This window comes from Staurois parvus, unplaced genomic scaffold, assembly GCF_062004578.1.
Source record: "Staurois parvus isolate SC_StPar_1 unplaced genomic scaffold, SC_StPar_1.0 ptg000267l, whole genome shotgun sequence".
NCBI lineage: Eukaryota > Metazoa > Chordata > Amphibia > Anura > Ranidae > Staurois > Staurois parvus.
In genome coordinates, this window is record NW_028318063.1 from 4,633,748 (window position 1) to 4,659,432 (window position 25,685).

The 25,685-nt window shown below is 40.7% G+C and overlaps 1 protein-coding gene across 5 annotated transcripts in view; it reads right to left on the reverse strand.

Moving 5' to 3' along the window:
* Positions 1-4,253: 4,253 nt before the first annotated feature.
* The window catches only part of MTA1 (metastasis associated 1), a 388,726-nt gene continuing 367,294 nt past the window's right edge, over positions 4,254-25,685 (reverse strand). For 3 of the 5 annotated variants that reach the window (XM_089681495.1, XM_089681494.1, XM_089681493.1), the window contains exon 20: positions 4,254-5,104. In XM_089681495.1, the coding sequence (XP_089537621.1) occupies positions 4,963-5,104 (142 nt within the window). In that variant the 3' untranslated portion in view covers positions 4,254-4,962. The remainder of the gene's footprint in view (positions 5,105-25,685) is intronic. The other 2 variants (XM_089681498.1, XM_089681496.1) reach the window with 1 other exon arrangement.

Below are 25,685 nucleotides of genomic sequence, written 5' to 3' on the forward strand. Positions count from 1 at the left end.
ACTGATTGGGAGTTGCCACCAACCTTCATGGTTGGCATCTGTACCTAAGAGTAAATTTTTAAGTTTGAGGCAGAATTCTACGTGTACACAGGATTTTTTCTGACCAAGCTACATTCCTCAAATCATGATTTGTAGAAAAAGATAACGAGGATCTTGAGAAAATTATATCACAAGTCACATTAAGAGATTCTTTATTAATAGAGAAACCTAAATTGCCTGTGGACCCTCGTTTCTTGGGTTTCTCACTTATTACTTTTTCTGCACAACACCATAAGGTCAAACAAATTATTAAAAAACATTGGCCAATATTGAAAAATTATCGATTATTACGTTCTGTTTTCCCTGGGAAGCCAGTAGTCACTTTTAGGGGGGGGGGGGGTCCCATCATTAAGAAATAAGGTGGCCCCTAATATTTATGACCCCTCTACTCGTCAAGACTTTTTTTATGATTATAAAGGGTTTTTTCCCTGTAGGAAGTGTTATATCTACACAATAAATGTGTTAAAGGACAAAAAAATTTAGAATTTTCATTCAGCCTAAACTTTGAGGACTTATGACATTGCTTGTCATTCAAAGAATGTAGTTTATATGCTAACTTGTCCTTGTGGGAAGCTCTATATAGGGCGTACCACTAGGGAATTACATATCCGTCTTAATGAACACATTGCAAATATTAAGAAGGGATTTAAGTGTTTCATGACATTATGCAATTTTCCATAGTAAAAATCCAGAGGGAACAGCCTTTTTTGCCATTATTTCATTCTGAGGTCGTAGATTTAGGACCTCAAAACGTATGTACCGTATGGTTTGAACATTGATTGGGATATCAGTTATTTCTTAACAATAATTGAGTTTTAATTTATGATATATTTATTATTCTGTACATTTTCATGTTTTTGTTATAATTGTTAATAATTTTATTTGGATCTAGTGTAGAGAAGATCAGCTGTTTCTTATAGGGGATTTAATTTCCTTATAAGATTATTTTTGTGCTCTATTTGTAGCTTTCTACTTTAGTGATTTACATACATTTTATGGAGCAAAATTGTTCACCACTAAGTGGTTATATGAGCTCTCTTATATATTATATTACATTTTTTTTTTGCTCACCTTTAGCAGTCTTATGAACCCAGTTTTATAGTATACTATTTTGAATATACATTATTTTGATTATGTATACTCCCCCAAAGTCTCGATCACCTTCAAATGAATCTCCTGCAATGTAGTTAATCTGTTGGCAACAGCAGGAAATTCACTGATAGGGGGCCATGTAGACTAGATCATTTATTATAATCTTTGTGCAATGTCTCAATCCTATTGGAGTGCTGTTTTATTTGTACTCAATTGACAAGGTTGTTTAAAGTTGTCTTATAGCAACCAGTGTTGATTGAGTGAGTGACCAATTAATGTTGGCCCTCTCTCCATGATCTTCCTATATAAGGGTGTGGTGACGGACGTATGCCTCTGATCCCTGATGACGTCATTTGTGATGAAAAGCATCAGGTGAAGCTTGGGCCCACGTCACCACGCTCCACCCAATGAGAAAACTTGTGGCCATTTTAAAAGTGGGAAGTATTTCTAGACACACAGAGCTGTATTTAACTTTGAAGCATGTAAGTGCATTTCTTTGGCTTAATAAATATTTTAAATGATTTTACACTATGGGAAGCTTTGTTTCATACACATGCCACTTTTATGCATTGACGGTTAATACGGAGTGGGCGAACGCCATCTGAACCACATTTGGATGCTATGGAGGAGGCTGCAGTGGTTGCTTAATGATCATTCTTGAGCTGATTTTGACCGCTCTATAACATGAAGGTCAAATACATCTGGCAAGCCTTCTTTGAGTACGGAGTGGAGATACGTGTGACCATCTAGAAATTGAAGAGTCACGTTCACACTCTTTATATGTCCAATTTTCTTTGCAATTGGAACTCACTTTTATGTTTAATTTTTAAATAATTTTATTGTCTTGGAAGCAATATTACATCTAGTTTCACGGATGTTCAGCTAGGATTGCATTATTATTGTTGATTTACACTTTTCGAGCTACACTTCTATTTGTATATACTGTATAAAAAAATCCATTGTATAAAGCATATGTTACACTGATGAAGATGACCTTTGAATGGAGAACAGAGCACTGTAGTGGTATTAGAATCACATATTCCAAGTTACTGTGACAGGAGAGCTAGCCTCCAGCAGACTAATCTAATACAGTGCATATTTGCTTTTGAGTATAATGCGCTTTTTTTTTTTAGAATATCTTTGATACTATTCAAAGAAGAGTACTTTAATTTGTTTGCATTATAGCACTATCAAAATCTGTGGTGAAGAAGGGACTAATGGTGTCCACCACAGGAGAGCATCAAGGAAGGAGTTTGGAGAGAGTCCTGTGGAGATCCAGTGCTGACATTGAGACTTAGAGAAAGGAAGGAATGACAAACTGAACTCTATCTAGGAGTAAAGCAAAGCAATAGTGGTCTGTGCCTCCCTGGGTATGTGAATTGACAGAGACAGTGTACGTTCTATTCCCCAAATATTCTATGAAAGACAGTGTGATATCTGCTGTGGATACACAAAGATGCTTTATTACAAGGTTGTTAACAAAAAAGACCTTATAGGATTACTGAACTGATTTAGAAATCTGCCAATATGTGTGGTCTTATATAGGTTAGGTGTAACATATGCATTATTCTTTGAATTTTTATTAAATATGCAGATTTATGTATATAATGGTTACGTTTTTGGAGTGTGCAACTGGGGGTTTGAATGGTTTGAGATTTGAGACTGTTAACTCTTGGGGTCTCACCGAGGAAAAAAGAGCACTGATTGGAGGGATAGTGAGAGACTCTGTTCAACATGCCTCAATAAATCACCTGCCCTTGCAACCTATGCACCACACAACAGGCCCAATGCCAGGTAAAACATGTTTCCTGACTGGCATAGAACACTGTTGAGAGATATTGTATGTTTATAAGAGATGACGGATCCTTGGAACAGTGAAAGATCATACCCCTTTCTATCTAGCATAGTTCGATAGAAATTCAACCCACAGGGTTGAACATGAACAGAGGTTTGAGATACTATGTATTCATTACTATGCTTTGCCAAGTGTACTCAGAATCAAAGTAACTCTCAAATGCATAAATATACATTAAATGAGGGGGAAAAAATGTGCATCACAGATGTATATAGTTAACAAGTGCTTTATTATCCACAAAAATACCTAGGGGAATAAGTGTACTTTTTTTTAAAAATGCAAAAGAATTAGGAATCATTATCTATCAAGCACAGCATGTCCATTTGATAATTATACAGAAGCCCTACTTCACTGGGCTTGTGGTGGTTTAGTTGTGATCCTGACAGTGCCATCTTCCTTACTCCCAAGAAGGCCAACCATGACAAATTTCTGCCAACCTGATCTTTTCAACCTAGGAACAGTCAATGTATGGAGCTCAAGGACTGCTTTTTAATAATAAAAAGGTACAGTTTTTTTTTAAATACTACAGATAATGCATAATGTAACATGTGAGGAATGAATTCAAGCATAACTGTAAAATTTACTGATAATCACAAGCTTGGACAGATATAACAGTAAGCAATCTGACAAAAAAGATTAATGAGACATACAGCTCTTATCTGCAAACAACAATAGTGATGGGTGAATGAATATTTCCAGGAGAATGGAAGCCATACATATCTGCTACCTGCAATATAGTTCTTGGAGTATCCATGGCATCCCAGCCAATAACATCCTGGCATCACTCTATTTTATGATGTCATATTGCCAGAGGCAGATTAATGCTACACTGGCTACACTTGTACCAAGGCAGCACTCTGGTAAATGTGACATCTTCCTGACGCTGTCTGTAGTGCATGACATCATCACACACTATTCTGTATCTGTTGACATTGCTTTGATTTTGGCTACAAGTAAGCAGACTATTTTTACTTGTGCAGTGGTAAGGTTATATACTGCATCACAGGGCTCACTGTTTTGATAGCTGCCATGAGCCCTCTTGCATCTAGAGCTGACACTGAAATATTTATCATAGCCATAATACCTGGCCTGCTTAGTGATCATTTCTGTACCTGTTACTGCATATTGTTAATTTCTAGTGTTCCAAGACTTCTAGGTGTACATAGAAAATGTTTTAATATGTAATATCCAACAAAAAAACAAAAACGATTTAACAGCACTGAGAGTTACAAAGAGAGAACAGACAAAATACTGGTGAATAAATGGGTGGCTGGTGAAAACGGAGGTTTATTTTTAAATATAAACTAAAATATGAACAGTTTATTGTACAAAATCTTGGCATAATGGTTGCTATGTGAATGCATTCAATTTATTCCAAAATGAAAGATTATGTATGGAAACATTTTAATGCTCAACTTTAATCCCATAGCACAAGAAGCACAATTATATCTTATCAGACATTTTCCTCAAAATTATATTCCATAAGTTAGATTTATTTTTATTCAGTCTATAAATGGGAAAAAAAAACATTTAATGGCACTTCCAAAAATTCAAATCAATACATCTTGTAAAAAGAAAGGCATCAGCAATAATACATTTTCAAGTGTACAAAGTTTTAGAATCTTATTTGTAATTGCAATGAAATTGAACACTTAACCATAACTGCCAAAATGTCCCTTTTAACAAGTTACGTTTTCTTTGCGGTTAGCCAACACCAGTCAAAAAGATACCAAAATAAAGAAAATGTACTAATAACAAAAAATTGTACATGTTATGAGGAAATGACTGGGTTAACAAAAATTAACCAAAGCAATAAGAAGTCTTTAGATTTTGATGCTTTTACAAAGCATGGAATCTTTTAAAAGATGCAAACAGCTGCAAAAAGTTTTCATGAACTCAACACTTTAAAAGTCAAGTATCATCATGAGAAGAATCTTCTATGGAGGATTCTGGCAGATTATCTCTTCAAATGAATCTTAGTCCTCAATAACAATTGGCTCATCATTGACAGGGTGACGCATAGGTAGTCCCACCTGAGACTGACAGATAACTATATGTCTGTAAGGCCGACGGGCAGCTCGCTTGGTTTCAGAGGATGAGAGCATCTTCCGGACTTTTCTGGGTTTATAAAAAAGAAAAGAAAATTATGTTACTATTCCACCATTTCTTACACCCAACAAAACTGCCTTTCCTATTACAGACTATTTTAAAGCTACTTATTGGTATATGCGGATTTGGTCTAGAGTTGTGAGCAGTGTGCCCCAGGTCTCTGTCCTGGACCCAACCCTGTTTAACTTGTTCATAAATGATATAGAGGTGGGAATAAATATTTCAATCTCAGTTAGATGAGCAATAACGTCACCACAGGAAGTAGCAACTACAAGAAGACCAAGGTAAAACAGAGGGGTGGGCAACTATATGGCAGAGGAGGTTTAAAATTGAAAAATGTAAAGTAATGCACTTAGGAATTAAATATGAATGCAAGTTATTCGCTATAGGGAGAACCTCTAATGGAATCGACTATAGAAAAGGATCTGAGGGTCCTAGTAGTTGACAGAATCAGCAATAACATGCAGTGCCTGATGTGAATGTACAATATATATTGTAAAGCGCTGCGTAAATTGACGGCGCTATACAAGTACCTGAAATAAATAAATAAATAATGCTATGCAGCAGCAAGCAAGGTAGCAGACTATTATATAGCTTTAAAAAGGGTATTTTTTTCAAGAGATAAAACTATAAATCTATCAGTTTGTAAAACTCTGGTTCAGTCACAGCTTGAATATATTGTACAGTTTTGGTCACCAAGCCTCAGGAAAGATGTCCTTGAGCTATAGTGAGTCCACATAAGAGCAACTAAACAAATAAGGGTGCTACAGGACTGAGAACCCTCCCTCCCCTCCTGAAGACTACTTGGATGTATGACAACATTTCCCTAGGCATGGATACCAGGAAATAAATGAAGGAATGTCAAAAAAAGGTTAAAACAAGTAAATATGATATCCTTTCCTATCTATTTACTAGTGCTAGCAGCATAAGGATTAGAAATATAGTCCACATAAGAGCAACTAAACAAATAAGGGTGCTACAGGACTTCAGTTATGAGGAACAATTAAACATTCTCCCTGAAGAGGAGACATTCAAGAGGGAATATGATCACAATATACAAATCTTTAACTTGGGACTGCATCATTGTGAGAAAATGATTTGATTCTGGGTATCTAAAGATGAAGGTCAAACAATGAAGTTGGACAAAAAGCATTAGTTTCTTGATTTTTTTTTTTCTTCACCATTGTTTGTTTGAACTATATGGGAATTGGATTTGTTATTATATGTGTGTATCACACAATCAGGGCACTATGATTATCAGTGTAGCCCCAAAAGTGCCCAACAGTGCTGCCAATCTGTGCCTGTCAGTCAGTGCCCTTCAGTGTTGCCTATTAGTGGCCATCTGTGCAGCCTAGCAGTGCTTCCTCATCAACACACATCAGTGAAGAACAATTACCTGTTTGCAAAATTTTATAATAGAAATAAAGAAAAATTTATTTTTCAAAATTGTTAGTTTCTTTTAGTTTATAGTGCAAAAAATTAAAAACCCAGCGGTGATTAAATACCACCAAAAGAAAGCTCTATTTGTGTGAAAAAAATGATAAACATGTCATATAGGTACAGTGCGCAATTGTCATTCAAAGTGCAAGAGCACTGGAAGCTGAAAATTGGCCTGGGCAGGAAGGGGGTAAAAGTGCCCAGTAGGAATGTCGTTAATACACTAGTAAAGGATAACTAAACCCAAGAAGTACATTTTTTTTTCCAAAGGTGTTTTTTGGGGCTTTTGTATAGAGTTACATATAAGAAAGTCTTTAGAGATGTGGTGGCTGAACTAGCATAAATCTGACTAAAAATGTTTTAAGCAAGTACAGAAAAAAAAAGTTTATATTGCCATAATTGCAATGTCCTTGCAATCTCCTGTGAGCTGAACAAACATTAAAAAAACATATTTGGTTTGTAAACTGTTCAACCCCCATGTAAAAGGCAGACATTTTGAATTCCAGCCTGGGAAGGGGGGAAGGGTAACCATAGCTCCCTTCATAGATCCTGTTAACAAGTGATCATAACTGCAGTATGTGTTATGGAAATGTGTGATGCCCAGCATTACCAGGTGTAAATAAACAGATGAGATCCCTGCATTCAATTTTTTCCTTTAGTCTTTTTCTAAGGACTTGTTAAGCTGCAATATATTACATTTTGGGGGGGTTTTGGTTTAGCTAGACATCCAGTAAGCTCGTAGCTTTCTGTGCACTCTACAGTATTATCATCCCTACCCATGCTGAACTACAGGGAGATAAAAAAGGGGTGGGTATGATATATTGTTCTAGCTACAGAACACCTCCTTGCTATGATATGAAGGAGAGATTTTAAGCAGTCCAACACATGTTCTCTTCTACTGTAACACTGCTTCTTCATAGACACAGTTTTCACCATAACAAAAATGATAGGTGCCGCTTAAGACTCCACCAGGTCCTCTTGCATGAAAAACTGATAGGAGTGCTGACAAGGTCAGAGGGAAAGGGAGTCCTAGAAGTCGCACATCACAACAAAACCCTGTGAGGAAGTATGTGACAGCATCAGCCCTGGCTCCAACCAGGCCATGCCCCCAATGTGTTTCACCCCGCCCCGGAGCTTAATCATGGGAATCACCGCAACTTACAGTAAAACCACTGCATCTGAGTACCACAAACTAAAAATACTATGTAATTAATTTTTAATATTCAAAATAAACTCCTCCATCCAATCCATGTCTCCTGCTTTATTTTGCTGAGAAATCATTTTGAAAAACACCACCTGGCATTTCTGGCTGTGGCCATCTTGAGTAATGCAGTTTCTTCCTGGAGCTGCCCCTGATGACGTTTACTTATGACGAAATGTGTTGGGAGGGACCAGCGACGTTTATACAGCACGCTGAACACCGCAGCCATATTCAATGATTTGTTTATGATTGTTTTTATATCAAATTTATGTGAGTGCACTAATAAGTCTGTATGCTTTGAACATACTTTACTATGGTTGTCCACTCCTGCATTATTTGTATGAGGGGTTCTTGTCATCACTACTTCTGGAGTGACGGTATCAGGCCATAGTCGAAGATCAGTTCCAGGAGGACGTTTATGGAGACTGATGTGGAAGCAGGCTTTCCATGGAAATATCGGGCTTTTATGACCACTCTTTAATTTGAGAATCACATCTATCTTCTATCAAGCTTCTTGGCTTTATCACTTGAGGTGCAGTGTGCTACATCTCCTCACAGAATTGGTGTTGGGATCCTATCCTTTGGATGAAGATTTCATTAATTTATGGATTTTATCAATACCACTTGAGTGCTGCATCAGAATACCCTTTACTTCCTGGAACCCATCTGTTTTTAGCTCAGGCATTGGTTGAGCTGAGAACCCTCCCTCCCCTCCTGAAGACTACTTGGATGTATGACAACATTTCCCTAGGCATGGATACCAGGAAATAAATGAAGGAATGTCAAAAAAAGGTTAAAACAAGTAAATATGATATCCTTTCCTATCTATTTACTAGTGCTAGCAGCATAAGGATTAGAAATAGTCCATGTTGATTGAGAGAGTGAACTTTAAACATAGTTTTCACCATAGGACAGGAAGTTTGTTACTGACATTATTACCAAGTGAAAAGATGAAAAAGACCGAACAAAAAAAAAGCAGCCTAAGGACTGATAAGCTGCAATCTATTAAATGTTTTTTTTTTTTTATTAATGGAGCTGTGCAGGCTACATATTATTATTATTATACAGTATTTATAAAGCGCCAATAGTTCGCTCAGCGCTGTACATTACAAAGGGGGCAATACAATGCAAAACATGAGGGGATTGAGGGCCCTGCTCTTTGGAGCTTAAAATCTAGGAGGGAGGGGATAGTGGTACAGGAGGAGATAGCTGTGGGGGATGGAGTGGTAGGAATAGTCTGTGAGTCATAGGCTTCTCACACTTCTCTTAGATTAGGCTCCTACATTTGCATATGGGGCAGAGACCATCACTGCATGGAACAATTGTAGGGCCTCTCCATTCTACGCTATATTCTGTCTTTCCATTTGATTGACTCCAGCATTCAAAACGAGATACACGTGACTGATAAAGAGCAAGTAGACAGGAAGGATTGGGATGGGGATGGCCCTTTTTACATCTCTGGTTCCTGGCAAAGAATGATAATGGTTTTTATAGATAACTTTTTGTAAGGGAATGTTCATATCACTTCCCTCAGACAGCAGTAATACTTTTATCATCTCCAACTAATGTTGAGGAACAGATACCACAAGATGACATATGGATAATATTGGATATGGATAAGCATGCATTCAGAATTTTTAACTTGCAATTTCAGAGTGTTTGCATGAAAAAATATATTTTAGTTTTGCTTTAGGGGGGTTCATCTCTCACTGTTCAGAGTTGGCTGCTGTGATTGGCCTTTCACCATGTCATGTGATTAGCTGTATCCAAAGGACACAACCATCACTGAGAGGGCCATGTGCGTGCCGCTGGGTGCATGTAGGGGGGGCGTGTTCTGGGAGGACATCATATGATGCCCTCCCAGAACTGGCTGACCGTGCTGTAGCTGTCATTCGGCTAAAGTGCAGTCAAGAAGTGGTTAAACAAATGAAAGGGGAACGAACAATAGAAGTTCCTTGGGATTCACATTTGTAGGCTGATCATTCAAGTGTTTATTTGGACATTCAAAAGCAGTCCACCTGAAAATTAGGCAACTGAACAAAAAGAACCAGGGCAGCCTGAAGGGCCTTATGCCTAAGGCTGTCCTCAAATGAGGTCTGAATAATCACCTGGCAAAATTTAGCAGAACAAAAGACCAGGAGGCAGCCTTAAAAATTAGGGAAACAGTTGCCTGATGATGAAAAGCAGAAGAAGCACTCACAGACCTCGTAGAGTGCACCTTGCCAGGAAAAGCTGGAACCTTGTCCTTAAGACCATAAGCTTAAAAAGGAGCCTTATGTTATAAACTGACAAATGGCGGAGCAAGAAGATGGTTTCCTGTTACAGGGATCATCAAGAAAAACAAGTTTAAGAAACAAAAAATAATTTGGCATTTTAATGTAACCAGTAGCTGAGAGGTAAATCTGCACAGCACGAAGTACATCTATGCAGTGAAGGGAAATCGCCATTTGATGTACTGGAGCAGAACAGAGAGATGGAAGAACTATGTCCTGGAGGAGATGAAAGACCAAAACCACCTTTAAAAGGAAGAGGGATCCAGGCCTCAATATTACTTTGTTCTTGCGAAGGGGTCCTTATTGGGTCAATAAGGTTTTTTAAAGGAAAGGCTACCAACTCTGGCACACACCTCGCAGAGGTGGTGTCAACAAGGAATGCAACCTTGTGAATGACAGTGGAGAGGTTCAAAGGTGGTTTCTGAAGTGATAAGAAAAATTTAGATCCTAGCAGTCACAGGCAGACTACTTGGATCTGAAGTGACCATGAGGGGCACCCTTTACAAATGTTTAAACCACTCAATAGGAGGCTAGCAGTCTTTGAAATAAGATTGCAAGGGTCAAGATTTGTCCCCTGGTATTACTCAAGACCAATGATGATCCAGATCTGATTGCTGAAAGGTTAGGATTCCTCCCACAGAGTATTTCCTGGGATGAAATCTTTCCTTGCACCATACAAAGTAAGCTTTCCATGTGCCATGGTTTACCTTATGAGAGGGTAGATTTCCTAACCTTTAACAGCGTAGGAATTACCGAGGGACTACAGCTCTCAAGACCTGGGTTTTAGCAACCATGCCGTGGTTCAGTCTTTGAAATAGAAGGTCTTTGTGGTGTTTGCCAAAAATTTGATCAGACTAGAGAAACAAATCCACCTGGGTCAGTTTAGTGCTATGAGGATTCAATGGAACTGAGGAGTAGAAAAGTAGTCTCAGAGGGGGAAAGGCATATATCAGGCTGTACTGATCCCACTGTGCCACCACAGCATACACTGCTTCTGCTAGAGCATCACTGTATTTGGAGACAAACCTTTGTATTTTGTTGTGGATTCTGGAGGCCCTGAGGTCCACATCTGGCATTTTCCACCTGTGAAACAGGTCCTGAAACCCTTCTGGGTGCGTGGGCCAATGCTCCGAATTAAGGCACTGCTGTATATTGCCTGTCAACTGTTCACATCTAGAATGTGAATGTACAAAAGATGGCAACATGGAATTCTGCCTGGGCTAGATACCTTACTACCTCTCTTTCCTTAACAAGACTTCTGGTTCCTCCCTGGTGGTTGATGTATGCCACAGCAGTGGTGCTGTCCAACAGGGTCATGATTGGAAGCTCCAGTACATCGCTGGGTAGATGAGATTCTTCTCTTGACCAACTCCTCTGCACTGAAAAAGTGTCTAAGACTGCTCCCCAGCCCTTTAGGCTGACATCAAGAGTTTTCCAGGAAAGCAGGAGGAAGAATTTCCCAATCTCCACAGATGGTTTTCTGAGCTATTAGGCCAGAAATAACTTGGTCTTCGGTGTCTGGTGAGTCAGGTTGTCCATAGACTGAATCAAATTGTCCCACGACCACAGAATATTGTGTTGCAAGGTCTGGAGTAGAATTAAAATGGTTGTAAAAGATTTTTGTTCCTAAAATAAGAAACTTGTTAGATTTACAGACCTTTTCTACCACAGTACCTCACCTTTTCTACTAGTCTCTTTGCACAACTTTATTACAGTACATCAGGAACCATAAACTCCCATGCTTATGTCCAAAAACAGTGAATGAGTAATAAGTCTCGTAATAGCAGTTCTTCACTGTTAGGGGTGCTCACCCCTCCAAAGACCTCCATCTTATAAGAGATCTTAAACACGCCAGACGTATAACACCTTTCAATTAATCCAGGGGTTTCCACCACAGTAACAAGATATTTCCCTCCTTAGGTCAATAATGTACTCTTCCTCCTCTCCTCGTATGTCAGAGACAAAAATAAATACTCCTAGTGTTTGCTGTATAATGCTTTATTAAAATATACAGCAATATTGTACGCTCACTACAAAAAGTGGCATGCCGAACGGATCTCATACATGATGTCGGGACTTTGCTCTGTTAGGCCCAGGTATCAGTGCCTCAGGTGCTCTTGTCTGTCTGCCTCTGGGGCCCTGGCCGTTCGAGATGGGGACTATACATGTGCTGCTTATTTGTTGCAACTCAACTACTTTTCTGCTCAGGAGAGGGGGGAGGGGAGGCTCTTCCATTGGCTATTTCCTACCTCATTCCCGACTAGGCCCGTCCTCTGGTAGCTATTGGCTACCCCAAGGAGTACACTTGGGTTATTCATATTAGTATTGTGACGAGGTCGCACAGTGCGGTGATCTCGTACTTCTGAATTGTTTACTTTCACTCTGCTTCCTTTTATACTCTCTTTATGACACTTCCTCTTTTTCTCTCCACTCACTTTCCTCCATTTTCTTTCCCTCTCCTCCCTTCCATCCTTTTGCCAAGATCTATGCCCCGAATGCTCAACGTCCTCCTCTTTCTTACTGGAGTGCTTGCCCGACTGCTGGAGTTCTCTGAAGGGCACCTCGTTCTGGGCAGCAATTTCAATGTCCCTCTCATACCCAACGTAGACACCTCCACAGGTACCTCCTTCATTACCTCCACTGTTCGTAAACATATCTCACAAGCTCTCTATAGAGCACAACTCCATGGTGTTTGGCGGCTTCTTCATTCTGGGGAATGTTGACTATACATACTACTCTCCGACTCAAACTATACTCGCGAATACACTATTTTCTGATCCCTCATAGGCAGCTACAATGGATAACATCAGTGACCATCAGAATCATCACTTAGTCAGACCATGCTCCAATCTCGATCCGATACTCACGATCTGGGACTTGGGATCCACAGTGCCCCTCTTGGAAATTGAACAAAAGCCTGCTGCAGGACCCTGTGGTCTTGGAGGATGTGATCCGAGATATACACTCGTACTTTACCATACATGACACCCCAGACTGCAACCCAGGAATGATTTGGGAAGCCCATAAGGCTGTGAGGGGTTCTTATTAAACACAGAGCTAGAATTAAAAAGGAACGAGAGATGCAGCTCTCTGCCCTTTCGACTAAGGTCCAGGTAGTGCAGTCTCATCATAAACATGCCCCAACCCTGGTACTGGAAACAGAATTGCTCCTTCTACACAACCAAATCGCAGGTCTCCTACGCTTCAGGGCCAAAGCTGCCCTTCAAACGTGTTGTCGCATATTTTTCAATCGGGTGATAAATGTGGTCAGATTCTAGCAGTTCATTACAAACACAACATCTAGCAACCTACATCCCGCATATCACACGACCGGATGGCATCAACAGTACTCTTCCGTATAGCCAAGACTTTTGGGGAATTTTACTCTACTTTGTACAACTTGAGATCTTCTACTTGTCCAAGGGCTTCTGTACAAGAGTACTTGAAGGCCTCAGGTAACACATACTGCCTTCACCGATTAGAAAGAAACTCGAGGACCCCGTCTCCCTGACTGAGGTGCAAAACGCATTAAGCTCTGCTAAATCTGGGAAAGCATCAGGCCCCAAGACTTTACTCCCACACATTGGACAGCAATTGGTCAAACTGTTCAACGCATTAGGAGATTCGGTCTCATTCCCTCGAGATGCAAGACTATAATTATTATTATACAAGATTTATATAGCGCCAACAGTTTGCTCAGTGCTTTACAATATAACGGGAGACAATACAGCAACAATGCAGTTCAATACAAGAGGGTTAGGAATGCCCTTCTCCTTGGGGCTTACAATCTAGGAACTAGCTCACATCACTGTGATCCCCAAGGAAGGAAAAGACCCCTCATCATGTGCTAGTTACAGACCGATATCCCTCCTAAACGTGGATCTCAAACTGTTCACCAAGGTAATTGCTGCAAACATTCAACAACATTTGCCCTCCATCATACATCAGGATCAGGTTGGCTTTATCCCGTCCTGGGAGGCACGGGAGAATACTATTAGTCCTAACCTTAATTCAAATTGCCGATCAGTCAGACATGTGCATTGCTGGAAACGGATGCTGAAAAGGCCTTTGACTGCGTAGACTGGAGGTTCATGTTCGAGGTCCTCCACCATATAGCACTGGGAGCCCATATGTGTCGCTGGGCCTCTAGTGTCTATACCTCCCCTACTACCTAGGTAAAAGTGAATGGAGTTCTCTCTGATCCTTTTCTCATCTCCAATGGAATCAGGCAGGGATGCCCACTGTCTCCCCTTCTTTTTGCCCTCATGAGCCCTTCCTCTGTACGGATAGATGGAACCTGGATATAGTGGGATTGGAGGCTGGTGGGACGTGGCACAAGTTCTCAGCCTATGCTGATGATATGATGTTCACATTAACCAACCCACTGATTTCTATCCCTAACCTTCTTCTGGAATTTGAGCAATGTAGGGCCCTGTCTAATCTTAAGATCAATTTCTCCAAATCGTCCGCTCTCTTTTGTCTACTTGGCCTATACTCCTGCTTTGGCTGATGCAAAATTGTGAAGATGTGCATTCTACCCATGTTCCTCTACCTTTTCCAAGCCCTGCTTATTCATATCTTCAAACAAGCTGATGCTGTGCTCTATGACTTCATCTGGTTGAAGAAAAAACCACGGACCCAACGTAAGCTGTTCTTACCTAAACGATATGGAGGACTGGCAATCCCAGACTTGCGCAAATATTACCAAGCGGCACATCTGGGTAGACAGATAGACTAGTGCCGCCATGGTGACATTAAATTATGACCTAACATTGAGCAGGCTCAAACTCGGGTTTCTCACAGAAGAGCTCCATGGTGCTGTGGCATTCCAGAGTTATTCCAGTCCCAGACGCCAAAACACAAAGGCTTCCGATCCTGCTTCTTCCACAGAGTCGCCCCACAAAACACTTCCAGCGCAAAGCAGGACATCAGCCACTCCATCCACGGCCAGTCATCTCACTATAGAGGACTTGAAAGCGGTTGCATCAGATATTAAAGAAACACTCTCTGCTGCAATAGCAGATTTACACTTCGACATGCAGGCAGTAGCCCAAAGGCTTGAAGCGGTGGAAGATAAAGTTATCACACAAGACCTTGCCATTCAGGATATGCGCACGCTGGTGGATACACATACCATGCAACTAAGAGAGCTTGATCGCCACATCGAAGACCTGGACAACAGGGGTCGACGCCATAATTTGAGGGTACGAGGTGTTCCTGAAGCAATCGAACCCGGTCAACTCACTCAAATGCTCTTAACCATTTTCAATGATAAATTAGAAAGACCGCAAGAGTCTCCTATTGAGTTTGAACGCCTCCATAGGGCGCTGCGTCCGAAAGGTAGAGAGTCTGACCCCCTGATAGACATAATTTGTTGCTTAACTAAGCAACTGATTTCCTTCTTAAGGAGGAAATATTGCGTAGAGCGCGGGAGCGCAATCACGTGCTATATAATGGTGCAGATATTACATTTTTTCAAGATCTATCCCACCTTTCCCTGCAACGCAGAAAAGATTTACGTCCTTTATTGGATCTCCTACGTTCAAGGGGTATTGCCTACCGCTGGAGATTTCCATTTGGCCTCTCAGCAACACACATGGGGAAATCGGCGATCCTGAGATTCCCGGAGGATGTAGCACCGTTCTGCGAGGCCCTTGACACTCCAAAAGTGGATATACCCGCTTGGTCTGGAGACTTCCAACTCCCACCCCAGGAAGCAGAGTTAGAACCAATGGAGGCCCACTCACCTGGTTATCATGGAGGAACGAGGCATCTCTTCCACCACACCTCGTCCTCTCCTGCAAGCCGAAGGCTCAACATTGGGGACAATCCTCCAGCCTCTCCTGCTCACTGTAAGGCACGTCATGAATGACACTTTTCCTTTCGCCCTTCACACCATACTTGTGCAGTATAGTTTAGTAATTTAATGGCTTTTTCCGCACTGGGGCTATGATTTTGAGTGCTTCTCTTCCAAACCCTGCCTCCTTTTTTTTATGTGAAGAGAATTCCAACCACCTGGAGACATAACGCTAAGGTATATGGATTACTTCGGACTGTCCTCTCTTACATGTACAATATCTGCTTATTATATGTGTACACCGATTTTGACCGTGGACACCGAAACCATAGTGGCGCTTGCTCTCTGCGGGCTGTATGGTAGCATACTCGGAGCGGTTGCCTGAGCTGACCGACTTTGAAGTTTGTAGGATCGATCAATGACCATTGTAGGATCGATCAATGACCAATGCTGGTGACCAGTTTGTAGGATCGATCAATGACCAATGCTGGTGACCTCGGCTGAGGCAGAAACATGTTACGGTTTTGAGATCCAGTGACGTAGACTGTTTATCGCCCCGGGCAGGTGTCTGAGTCACTGAATCCTAACATATTTCGCAATTAGTCTCCCTAGTTTGGACAATTCTTGCGATTGTGATCTCATGTTTATCTTCATTTTGTATACTGCAGCCTTCTAGAGTTGCCCGTCAGATACGTTTTATGATCCACGAGCTATTCCAGTATGAGCCATATATATATTTGTTAGTTCTTATGTAACATTATAGTTCGGTGATATTGCTGATACAGACTTATGCCTTGCCTAAGCACATTCCTCGCCCATTATGTTTATCGTTAACAGTCTTGATTACCTATGTATGCTTATAATGTCTCCCCATACGCACACATACGCATTCAGATTCCTGCAGTCCCATGCGCGAAATTGCGGGTAAAGCACTACTGCTCTTTCCCCTTTCTCCCAGTATTTAAACAATACTAACCCCCCCCCCCTTATAGCTTGACTGCCTCCACATCGTTCCCAATTGTGGGCATAATTTCCCTAGCAATCTAGGTTCCACCTCACTCCCCAACACTTACCCTTTATCTGCCTTTAGACATGATGTGGCACCTTGTATACTAAATAAGATTTTTCTGAAATGGTAGGCACAATATCAGTGTGCTTGGAAGTTGTGTTAGTTTTTAACTATGTGTTTTTGGGTTATGTTGGACTACGCTCTAGACCAGCCACAACCACAAGCTACTTTTACAGTGGGGGGGTTTTCTCATCTGCGAGTAGCCAGAATTTAACTACATATCAGTTTGTGGACGGTATTACAGCGTACGACGTACTGGTTGAGATCAAGATTTCTCCTATCTCAGGAATATAAAACCTCAGTTTAGCTTGAGGGTAGGCTCTTGGCTTACATTTCAGATTGTTACAATGTTATGTACCTGTTATTACTATGGTTTCTTGTACAACTAATGATTTCTCAGTCTACAGTGACAAGAAACCGTCTCATGCTGTCTTCTTTGGCCGTACTAGATGACATAGGATCAAACACATGGGAAAAATCACTACTAGTATCTAATGCGTATCTTGGAATATTCTAGTATTATAACTGTACAATTACACCACATCTTGTGTCATAGTAGCACCTTATGGCCTCCCCTAGACAGTATTACACATGACTAAACACATTAGCAATGACCCCCAGACCATATTCCCTCTATACCCATGAGAGACCATCTTGATTCATACACACTAACTTTCACGGTCTTTTAACTAACACACCTTTATATGTCTTAGTTCACACCTTGTCCCCCATGCTTCCACGCAAACCTCTCTCCTTAACAACTAGCTGAAATCCACCTATCTCCTTGTGTCATGGCTGTCTTTTATTAGACGTTACCTTATACATAATTTTCACCTACCCGATACAGGGTGGGCCTTTGATATCTTTGGTGGGTCTGCCCTGAGGTACCTCATGGAGGCCGCCTCTGGTTCAGACACATTTCCGACCACTTCTATACACCCATACACAATATACTAAGTACCTTTTCCACACATAAGACTACTTTTTTAGGACGGCGTAGCTGGACTACTCTGTCCCAGGAGTTTATTTCATTAGAGAAGTATTGGAATCACACGGCATCACATCTTTTGGTTTTTGAGTGTGAATATCTAATGCTTCGCACCTCTACTGTTCTCCGATTCTCTGCACCTCTTTTCTTTCATTCTATCTCTCTCCTCTATCTCGGCCCTTCTCCCAACCTCCTCACCCCTCCGAAGGAAAGGCGGTGTTTTTTTTTTTTTTCTCTTAACACAAAATGTCTACTACACGCAAACCAGTACAAACTCACCATACACTCACTGTAGCATCTCTCAATGCGAGAGGCTTAAATATACCGGAGAAACGTTCTCAACTCTTAACATACATGAAAAGTTTACGAGTAGACGTGCTTTTCGTGCAAGAAACACATTTTCGTGCTGATCATACCCCCAAGTTTGCTAATGTCCACTATCCCACAGCGTATCATTCAGTTAATACAGAGGTAAAAGCAAAAGGAGTATCCATTTTGATCTCCAAAACACTCCTGCTCATAATTACCGAATCTCTTGAGGATCTAGAAGGCAGATTCCTCTTCCTTAAAGGCAGCCTACACAACAAACCGCTAACTCTAGTAAACATTTATAGCCCTAATACAGCGCAAGTAAGTTTTTTCCGCAAAATTTCCAAAATTCTAGCAGCATTTCAATTGGGTATCTTGATTCTTGGAGGTGATTTTATTGTGGCACTGAATCTTTTAGTAGATACGTCGACAGGCTTCTCATCGAAACCCTACCGAGCTCTTAAACAGATTAAGATCGAATTGAACGACCTTCTTCTCCATGATACATGGCGTACACTACATCCCTCTGACAAAGACTACACTTTTTTCTCAGCGCCGCACAAACGTCACTCCAGAATTGACTACCTATTTCTGTCGCAAAAAGACTTACATACATTGAAGTCAGCCTCCATTGAACCAATGATTCTATCTGACCACCATCCCATTACGATGACTTTGCAGATTCACGATGCCCCTCCTACTTCTAAAACATGGAGATTATATCCCTTTCTCCTTACGGACTTACCCGTTATCACTCAAATGCGCAAATCTTTGACCAATTATTTTAGGGAAAACTCGTCCTCGGAAACGACTCCCCTTACTCAATGGGAAGCACACAAATGTGTGATTCGTGGACTCTTGCTTTCCATAGCTGCCTCTCGGAAACGTAAGGCTCAGGCGTCCTTTACCTCCATACTTCAAAAAGTACGTAAACTGGAATGCTTAAATAAACGTTCTAAGGCCATCGATTCTGCGGACGAACTCGACCTAGCCCGCAAACAACTTCGAGATATAGTGGAAAAGAAAACAAAGTGTAATTACATTTTAACTCAGAAACTTTTTTACCAACGTGGAAATAAGAGCGGCAGGTTCTTAGCACGGGCCTTGCAATCCAAAAAGCATCTCGTACCATCTCTCACCTTCACTCTAAACAAGGTCACTCACCACCTCCACGGATATAGCAGCTGAATTCGAAAACTACTATACCTCCCTGTATAATCTGCCTTTACCACCAAAACCAACAGGGGATGCCAGGCCACGTAAGGCCATTACCCAGTCTTTTCTTGCTCAATTCCTCCCTAAACCCATCTCCCAGTCACAAGCAAAAGACTTGGAAGGTGCTTTGACGCTGGAAGAATTGCAACAAGCCATTGCACAATTAAAAGCAGGCAAAAGCCCGGGACCTGATGGATTTACGACCACATATTATAAATCTTTCATCGATGTCCTAGCACACCCATTCTTAAAAGCTTTCAACTTATTAGATACCCCAGGACAGTCCATGCACCATCTATCAGAAGCCCATATCACACTAATACCTAAAGAAAATAAAGACCAGACTTTACCAGCAAACCATCGCCCGATATCCCTACTGAATGTCGATCTCAAGATTTTTGCCAAGATATTGGCCAATCGCTTACTGCATATCATAGACTCTACTATCTCCACTGACCAGGTGGGGTTTGTACCCGGTAGAGAGGCTAGAGACAATACAATCAGGGCAATCAACATACACCATTGGTTAACACAGAAGGAACAATCTGGCTTTTTTCTCTCTTTAGACGCTGAAAAGGCCTTTGACAGATTGGCATGGGACTACATGGAAGCAGTACTGGTTGGCCTTGGGCTCCCTCCCCGTCTTTTGAACTTTATTATGTCTCTACACACTGCACCGACGGCTAAAGTGAGAGTCAATGGTCTCCTTTCAGAAGCCTTTTCCATAAGAAATGGGACCAGACAGGGCTGCCCACTATCCCCCCTCCTATTTATTCTCACGTTGGAACCCCTTTTGAATTGTATTAAACAGAATGAAAATATTAAAGGGATTTCTATCAATGGCAATAGTCATAAAATAGCAGCCTTTGCTGATGACATCTTACTCTTCTTGACACATCCATATACTACACTACCTAATCTATTGCAAGACTTTAATCTGTTTCAGTATCTGGCCAATTTTAAAATAAACTTTAACAAATCCCAAGCACTTCCCTAACCCAGGACACGATTAGACAAGCAAAATCTAATTTTCCCTTCACATGGCAATCAGAAGCCATCATATACTTAGGAATTCAATTGCCAACCCATCTCACAGAGCTTTACGCCAAAAACTGTATCCCATTTTTGCAGATCTTTAGTGATGGTGCGCAAAAGGGGTAGAAACCATTTTTCTCTTGGTTTGGCAGAACAGCTATCCTCAAGATGAATGCGCTTCCAAGACTTTTATACCTACTACAAACAATTCCAATTAAATTGCCCAACTCCTTTTTAAGTCTCACAAAACATTATGTACCTCATTTCTATGGTGCAATAAATGCCCTAGAATTGGTTTTGACCAACTAACCATGCCTAAAACGGGTGGAGGTATAGGGCTACCCGACATCTCCCGATATTACCAAGCTTGTCAAATGGTAAGAATAGTTGATTGGTCCATGAACCATGCTCGAAAGGCCTGGGTTGAAGTGGAAGCTGCTTTTTCGGAGACCCCACTCGCCACTTCTCCCTGGCTACAAAAATCTCACATTCCATGCGAGCTCAAGGAACACCTTCTTATAGGCCCTACTTTGTCCTGTTACCACCAGATCGGCAAGAATACAACATTCTCATCCACCCCGGGTCTATTCACTCCTGTCAGAATGAATCCAGACTTCCCCCCGGGTATGTCGCATGCCTTTCTGGTGGGATCTGGCCCCACAGATGGCTTGAGTCTGCACCAATTCTTTAAAGACGGAGTGCTCTTATCCAGATACCTCCTTCTGAATAAATGGCCTACCCGGATCTTAACGCAATGGATGTATAGACAACTCCACCGTTTCATCCACAGCTCCCCACATCTAAAAGCTTACACTAGAAATTTGACTCCCTTTGAGAAACTTATTCTTGTCTAGAAAACACCAATGACCTCTCAACGAGGAAAGCTTGTAAGGCCTGGAGCACGGACCTACAACTCCAACTATCGCCGGAAGACTGGGACCACATATATGAACACCTACACAAAAGGTCTATATGTGTCTCCACGCAAGAAAATAACTTTAAAGTGTACTCTAGATCAGGGGTGGGCAAACTTTTTGACTTGAGGGCCGCAATGGGTTCATATATTGGACCCGGGGGCCGGACCAAGAGTAGATGAATGATGTGTATGTCATCCATAGTAAGTATAGTAATATTCCCCCATAGTAAGCATAGTAATTAATCCCCCATATAGTAATTCATTCCCCATAGTAATTCATTCCCCATATAGTAATTCATCCCCCATAGTAATTCATCCCCCATATAGTAATTCATCCCCCATATAGTAATTCATCCCCCATAGTAATTCATCCCCCATATAGTAATTCATCCCCCATATAGTAATTCATCCCCCATATAGTAATTCATCCCCCATAGTAATTCATCCCCCATAGTAATTCATCCCCCATAGTATTTCATCCCCCATAGTATTTCATCACCCACAGTACTATTCCCCCCCAAGTAGTAAGCCAAGTCCCCCCTGTGTCCACTTACCTTTGCTCCGCGCGTTCCTCTCGCCGTGTTCCCGCGCCGTTCCGGTCTTCAGGGCGGACTGGGAGAGGAGCCTAGCTCCCCTCACGTTCGTCACGCTGCCCTGCCTACACACATCCTGACAGCCACATCCGCGGGCCGGATTAAAAGGTCCGCCGGGCCGTAGTTTGCCCATTGCTGCTCTAGATGGTATAGAGTTCCATCATTGCTTCACCGCTTCAACCCCAACGTATCAGATTTGTGTTGGAGATGCCATCAAACGACGGGTACACTCCTACACATTTGGTGGGACTGTCCATTGTTGCAACCCTTCTGGGGGAAAGTCCAATACACAATTGCACAAGTTACTACATATGCCCTAGATCTTTCCCCTGCACAATTTCTACTCCATCATACCGTACTTCCATTTCGGACTTACCGCAAATCACTTGCCATGCATATGGTAAATGCTGCTAAGCAATGTATCCCAGTCCACTGGCGCTCAACACATGTTCCCACTATACGAGAATGGTTTGCTAGGATCGACAAAACTGAGGAAATGGAGGAACTGATTTCTGTAGCTAAGGAACATCCCGAGAGATTCAGAAAAACATGGGCATGCTGGAGTCATTTCAAATCCACACCTACCTATCATCTAACAGTACACGATCAACAGAAACCCTCTGGCTGAATGTCTATAATGCGGTAGGGGGAAATACCCTGATAACTGAAGACACCTCTCTCACACATAAGGATGGTCTGTAGATCTACACCTCAATATGCCTTTTGGGGTTCGTGATCCACGGGTTACCCCACTGAACGATCCTGTAAGTATATTTTAAGCTCTAATAATACCTGTCTGGCTTGGCTAATACATGAGGAGGTAATCCCGTCTTTACCCCATCCCCCCCCTTCCCCCCCCCCCAACCTCTCTCTTACTGTCTTTTTTTCTAACCTCCTTTTTTCACACCTGTTATTTACTTGTATCACTTAGTCTCTACCAGCCAAATAGAGCATTTACCTGCACACAGTTATAACTTCAACCATGATAGGGGTGGGGAAAGCACTGGATATTGTGACGTTCATTGTTTTCATATTCATAACTATATGAATATGAAAACAATGAACGTCACAATATCCAATGCTTTCCCCACCCCTATCATCACACTACCTCACCATTAAAAAGTTGACAAGAGTCAAGACGAGATAACACTCACCAACACTACTTCACCCATTTGCCTCTTGTTATCCACCATTTTGCATTGTATGACTGATGTAATGTTTTACACCACTTCGTCTTGTATGACTGTTTACAATTTGCCCCGTCTGCAAAACGGGAAGCAACATGCTATGTCACTGTTTTGACTGTGATCTATGGCTGTACATGCTCTAAATGCTTTTTTTTGTCTTCTCTTATAACAATAAAGTATTGTTGGAAAAAAAAAAAATTTAATCTGAATAGAAGCATATTGTTTTAAAAAAATTATTTTTTTAAATGTAATACAATAAAGTGTTAAAGCCTGGTGACAACGGTTTCACTTCCACTTTAGCAGACCCTTTTTAGCTTTTCAGGTTTCATAATGAAAAGCAAGTATGAAAGAGGATGGAGAGTGTGATGGTGCTAAAGCATATGGGTGTGCGTACTTAAACATTAATTATTGGAGTTTGTTACAGGCCACCCAGTGTGGATGAGGAGATGGAGATTCACATCCTTGCACACATAAAAGGGGCTGCAAGGACTGGGATGGTGATAATGATGGGAGATTTTAACTACAATGAAATTGACTGGAAGAGTAAAAAGGATGGAATTTGTAAACCTATTGCAAGACAATTTATATATTTTTAAAAGCCACAACTAGAAATGGTGCTCCTCTGGACTTAGTAATCTCAAACATTACAGAGCTTATTACTAAACTTAATATAAAAGAACATCTGAGTATAAGTGACCATAACATGATTTCATTTACTGTAAGCTGTAAACAACATACTGGAAAAATAAAAACACAGTCTTAAGAAAGCACATTTTCTAAGGCTGAGGGCTGCTCTTCAAGATTTAGACTTGTTGACATGCTGTCATTAGAGAACACAGAACAGAAATGAGAATGCTTCAAATCAGATGTATGTAAACACACTGCAAAATATTTAACCTCTTCCATACCGGGCACTTTTACCCCCTTCCTGCCCAAGCCATTTTTCAAGTTTCAGCGCTCTCACACTTTGAATGACAATTGCACGGTCATACAACATTGTACCCAAACTAAAATTTTAACATTTTCTTCACACAACTAGAGATTTCTTTTGCTGGTATTTAATCACCACTGGGGTTTTTATTTTTTGCTAAATTAACAAAAAAAGACCGAAAATTTTGAAAAAATAAAAACACGTTTTTCTTTGTTTCTGTTATAAAAGTTTGCAAATAAATAATTGTTCTTCATAAATTTAGGCCAAGATATATTCTGCTACATGTCTTTGGTGAAAATAACCCAAATTAGGATGTATTTTTTATAGTTTGTAGGAAAGTTATAGAGTTCACAAACTATGGGATATATCTGAATTTTTATCAATCCTGAAGTACTGACAGCCAATCTAATTTCTGAGGTCCAAGAATGTCAGAACAGTATAGATATCCTCCAAATGACCCCGTTTTGCAGAGTAGACAGTCCGACGTACTTCATAAGAGGCATGGCGAGTTTTTTGAAGTTGTATTTTTTTCGGAAAATGAAAAAATTAAAAAAATTATTTTCACTATTTTTTCTTTACATACTGCCACCAGTGCTGTACAGCGTCATCATATAGCTGGCATGGCGGTGATCAGGGACACGGACTGGTGACAGTATGAAAAAAAAATCATTTTTTTTACATTTTTATTATTTTTACTTTTTTATTAATTTTTTTTTTTTTTTTAAGATTTTTTTTTTTACATACTTCACTATGACCAAAGTAGTACAATCTTACCATAGTAACATTGTACTACTTTGGGGAAGTGATCAGTATTTTTTATTTTTTTTTTTTTACACAATTTGCTTATAGCAAAGAATTACTTTGCTATAAGCAAGCATTTACCTGAATGATATCGATTCATTCAGGGTTTTTTTTTTCCTTTTTTGTGCTTAGCTGTCATTTGGCCTTGGCTGATCACATGACACAGCTGGGCTGTGATTGGCCCAGCTTGTGCATGTGATTGCTGTGACCATTCACAGCTAGACCCACTAGTATACAATGGATGGCATGAATTAAGCCATCCATTGTATACAACTGTCATGTGACCTGCTGTGAATGGCATCCACCCGGAAAGGTGAGTGTTTTTGCCGGCTGCCATTTGGCCATAGGCCGGGCGGGAGGAGGTTAAAAAGGCAGCTTAAAAGTAAAAAATAAAATAAAAAATTAAACCATGTGGCTCACATCCAAAGTTAACATAGCTATAAATAATCTATAATGTAAAGCTCTGAGCAAATCGTTGGCGCTATATAAATCCTGTATAATAATAATAAAGAGAGAACATTTAAAAATATAAAAAAGAACACTATCATTTAAAGTTACTGAGAATATAACAAAAATCAAGCCAGCAACATTTCAAAATGAATGACAGGTTGCAAAGGAGAGTAGGACAAATTTCAAAAGATTCTTCAAATATATTATTAGCAAAAAAGGTCAGGTCTGAGCATGTAGGCCCTTTACAAGATAATTTTGAAGTTGGTGACTGGGGACAAAGAGAAGGTGAGTGCATTAAATACGATCTTCATCTTTGTGTATACAAAAGAAAATTGGGGCCCTGAAGTCTTTAATAAGGATAATGGTCAAATGATCCACATGGTCCAGA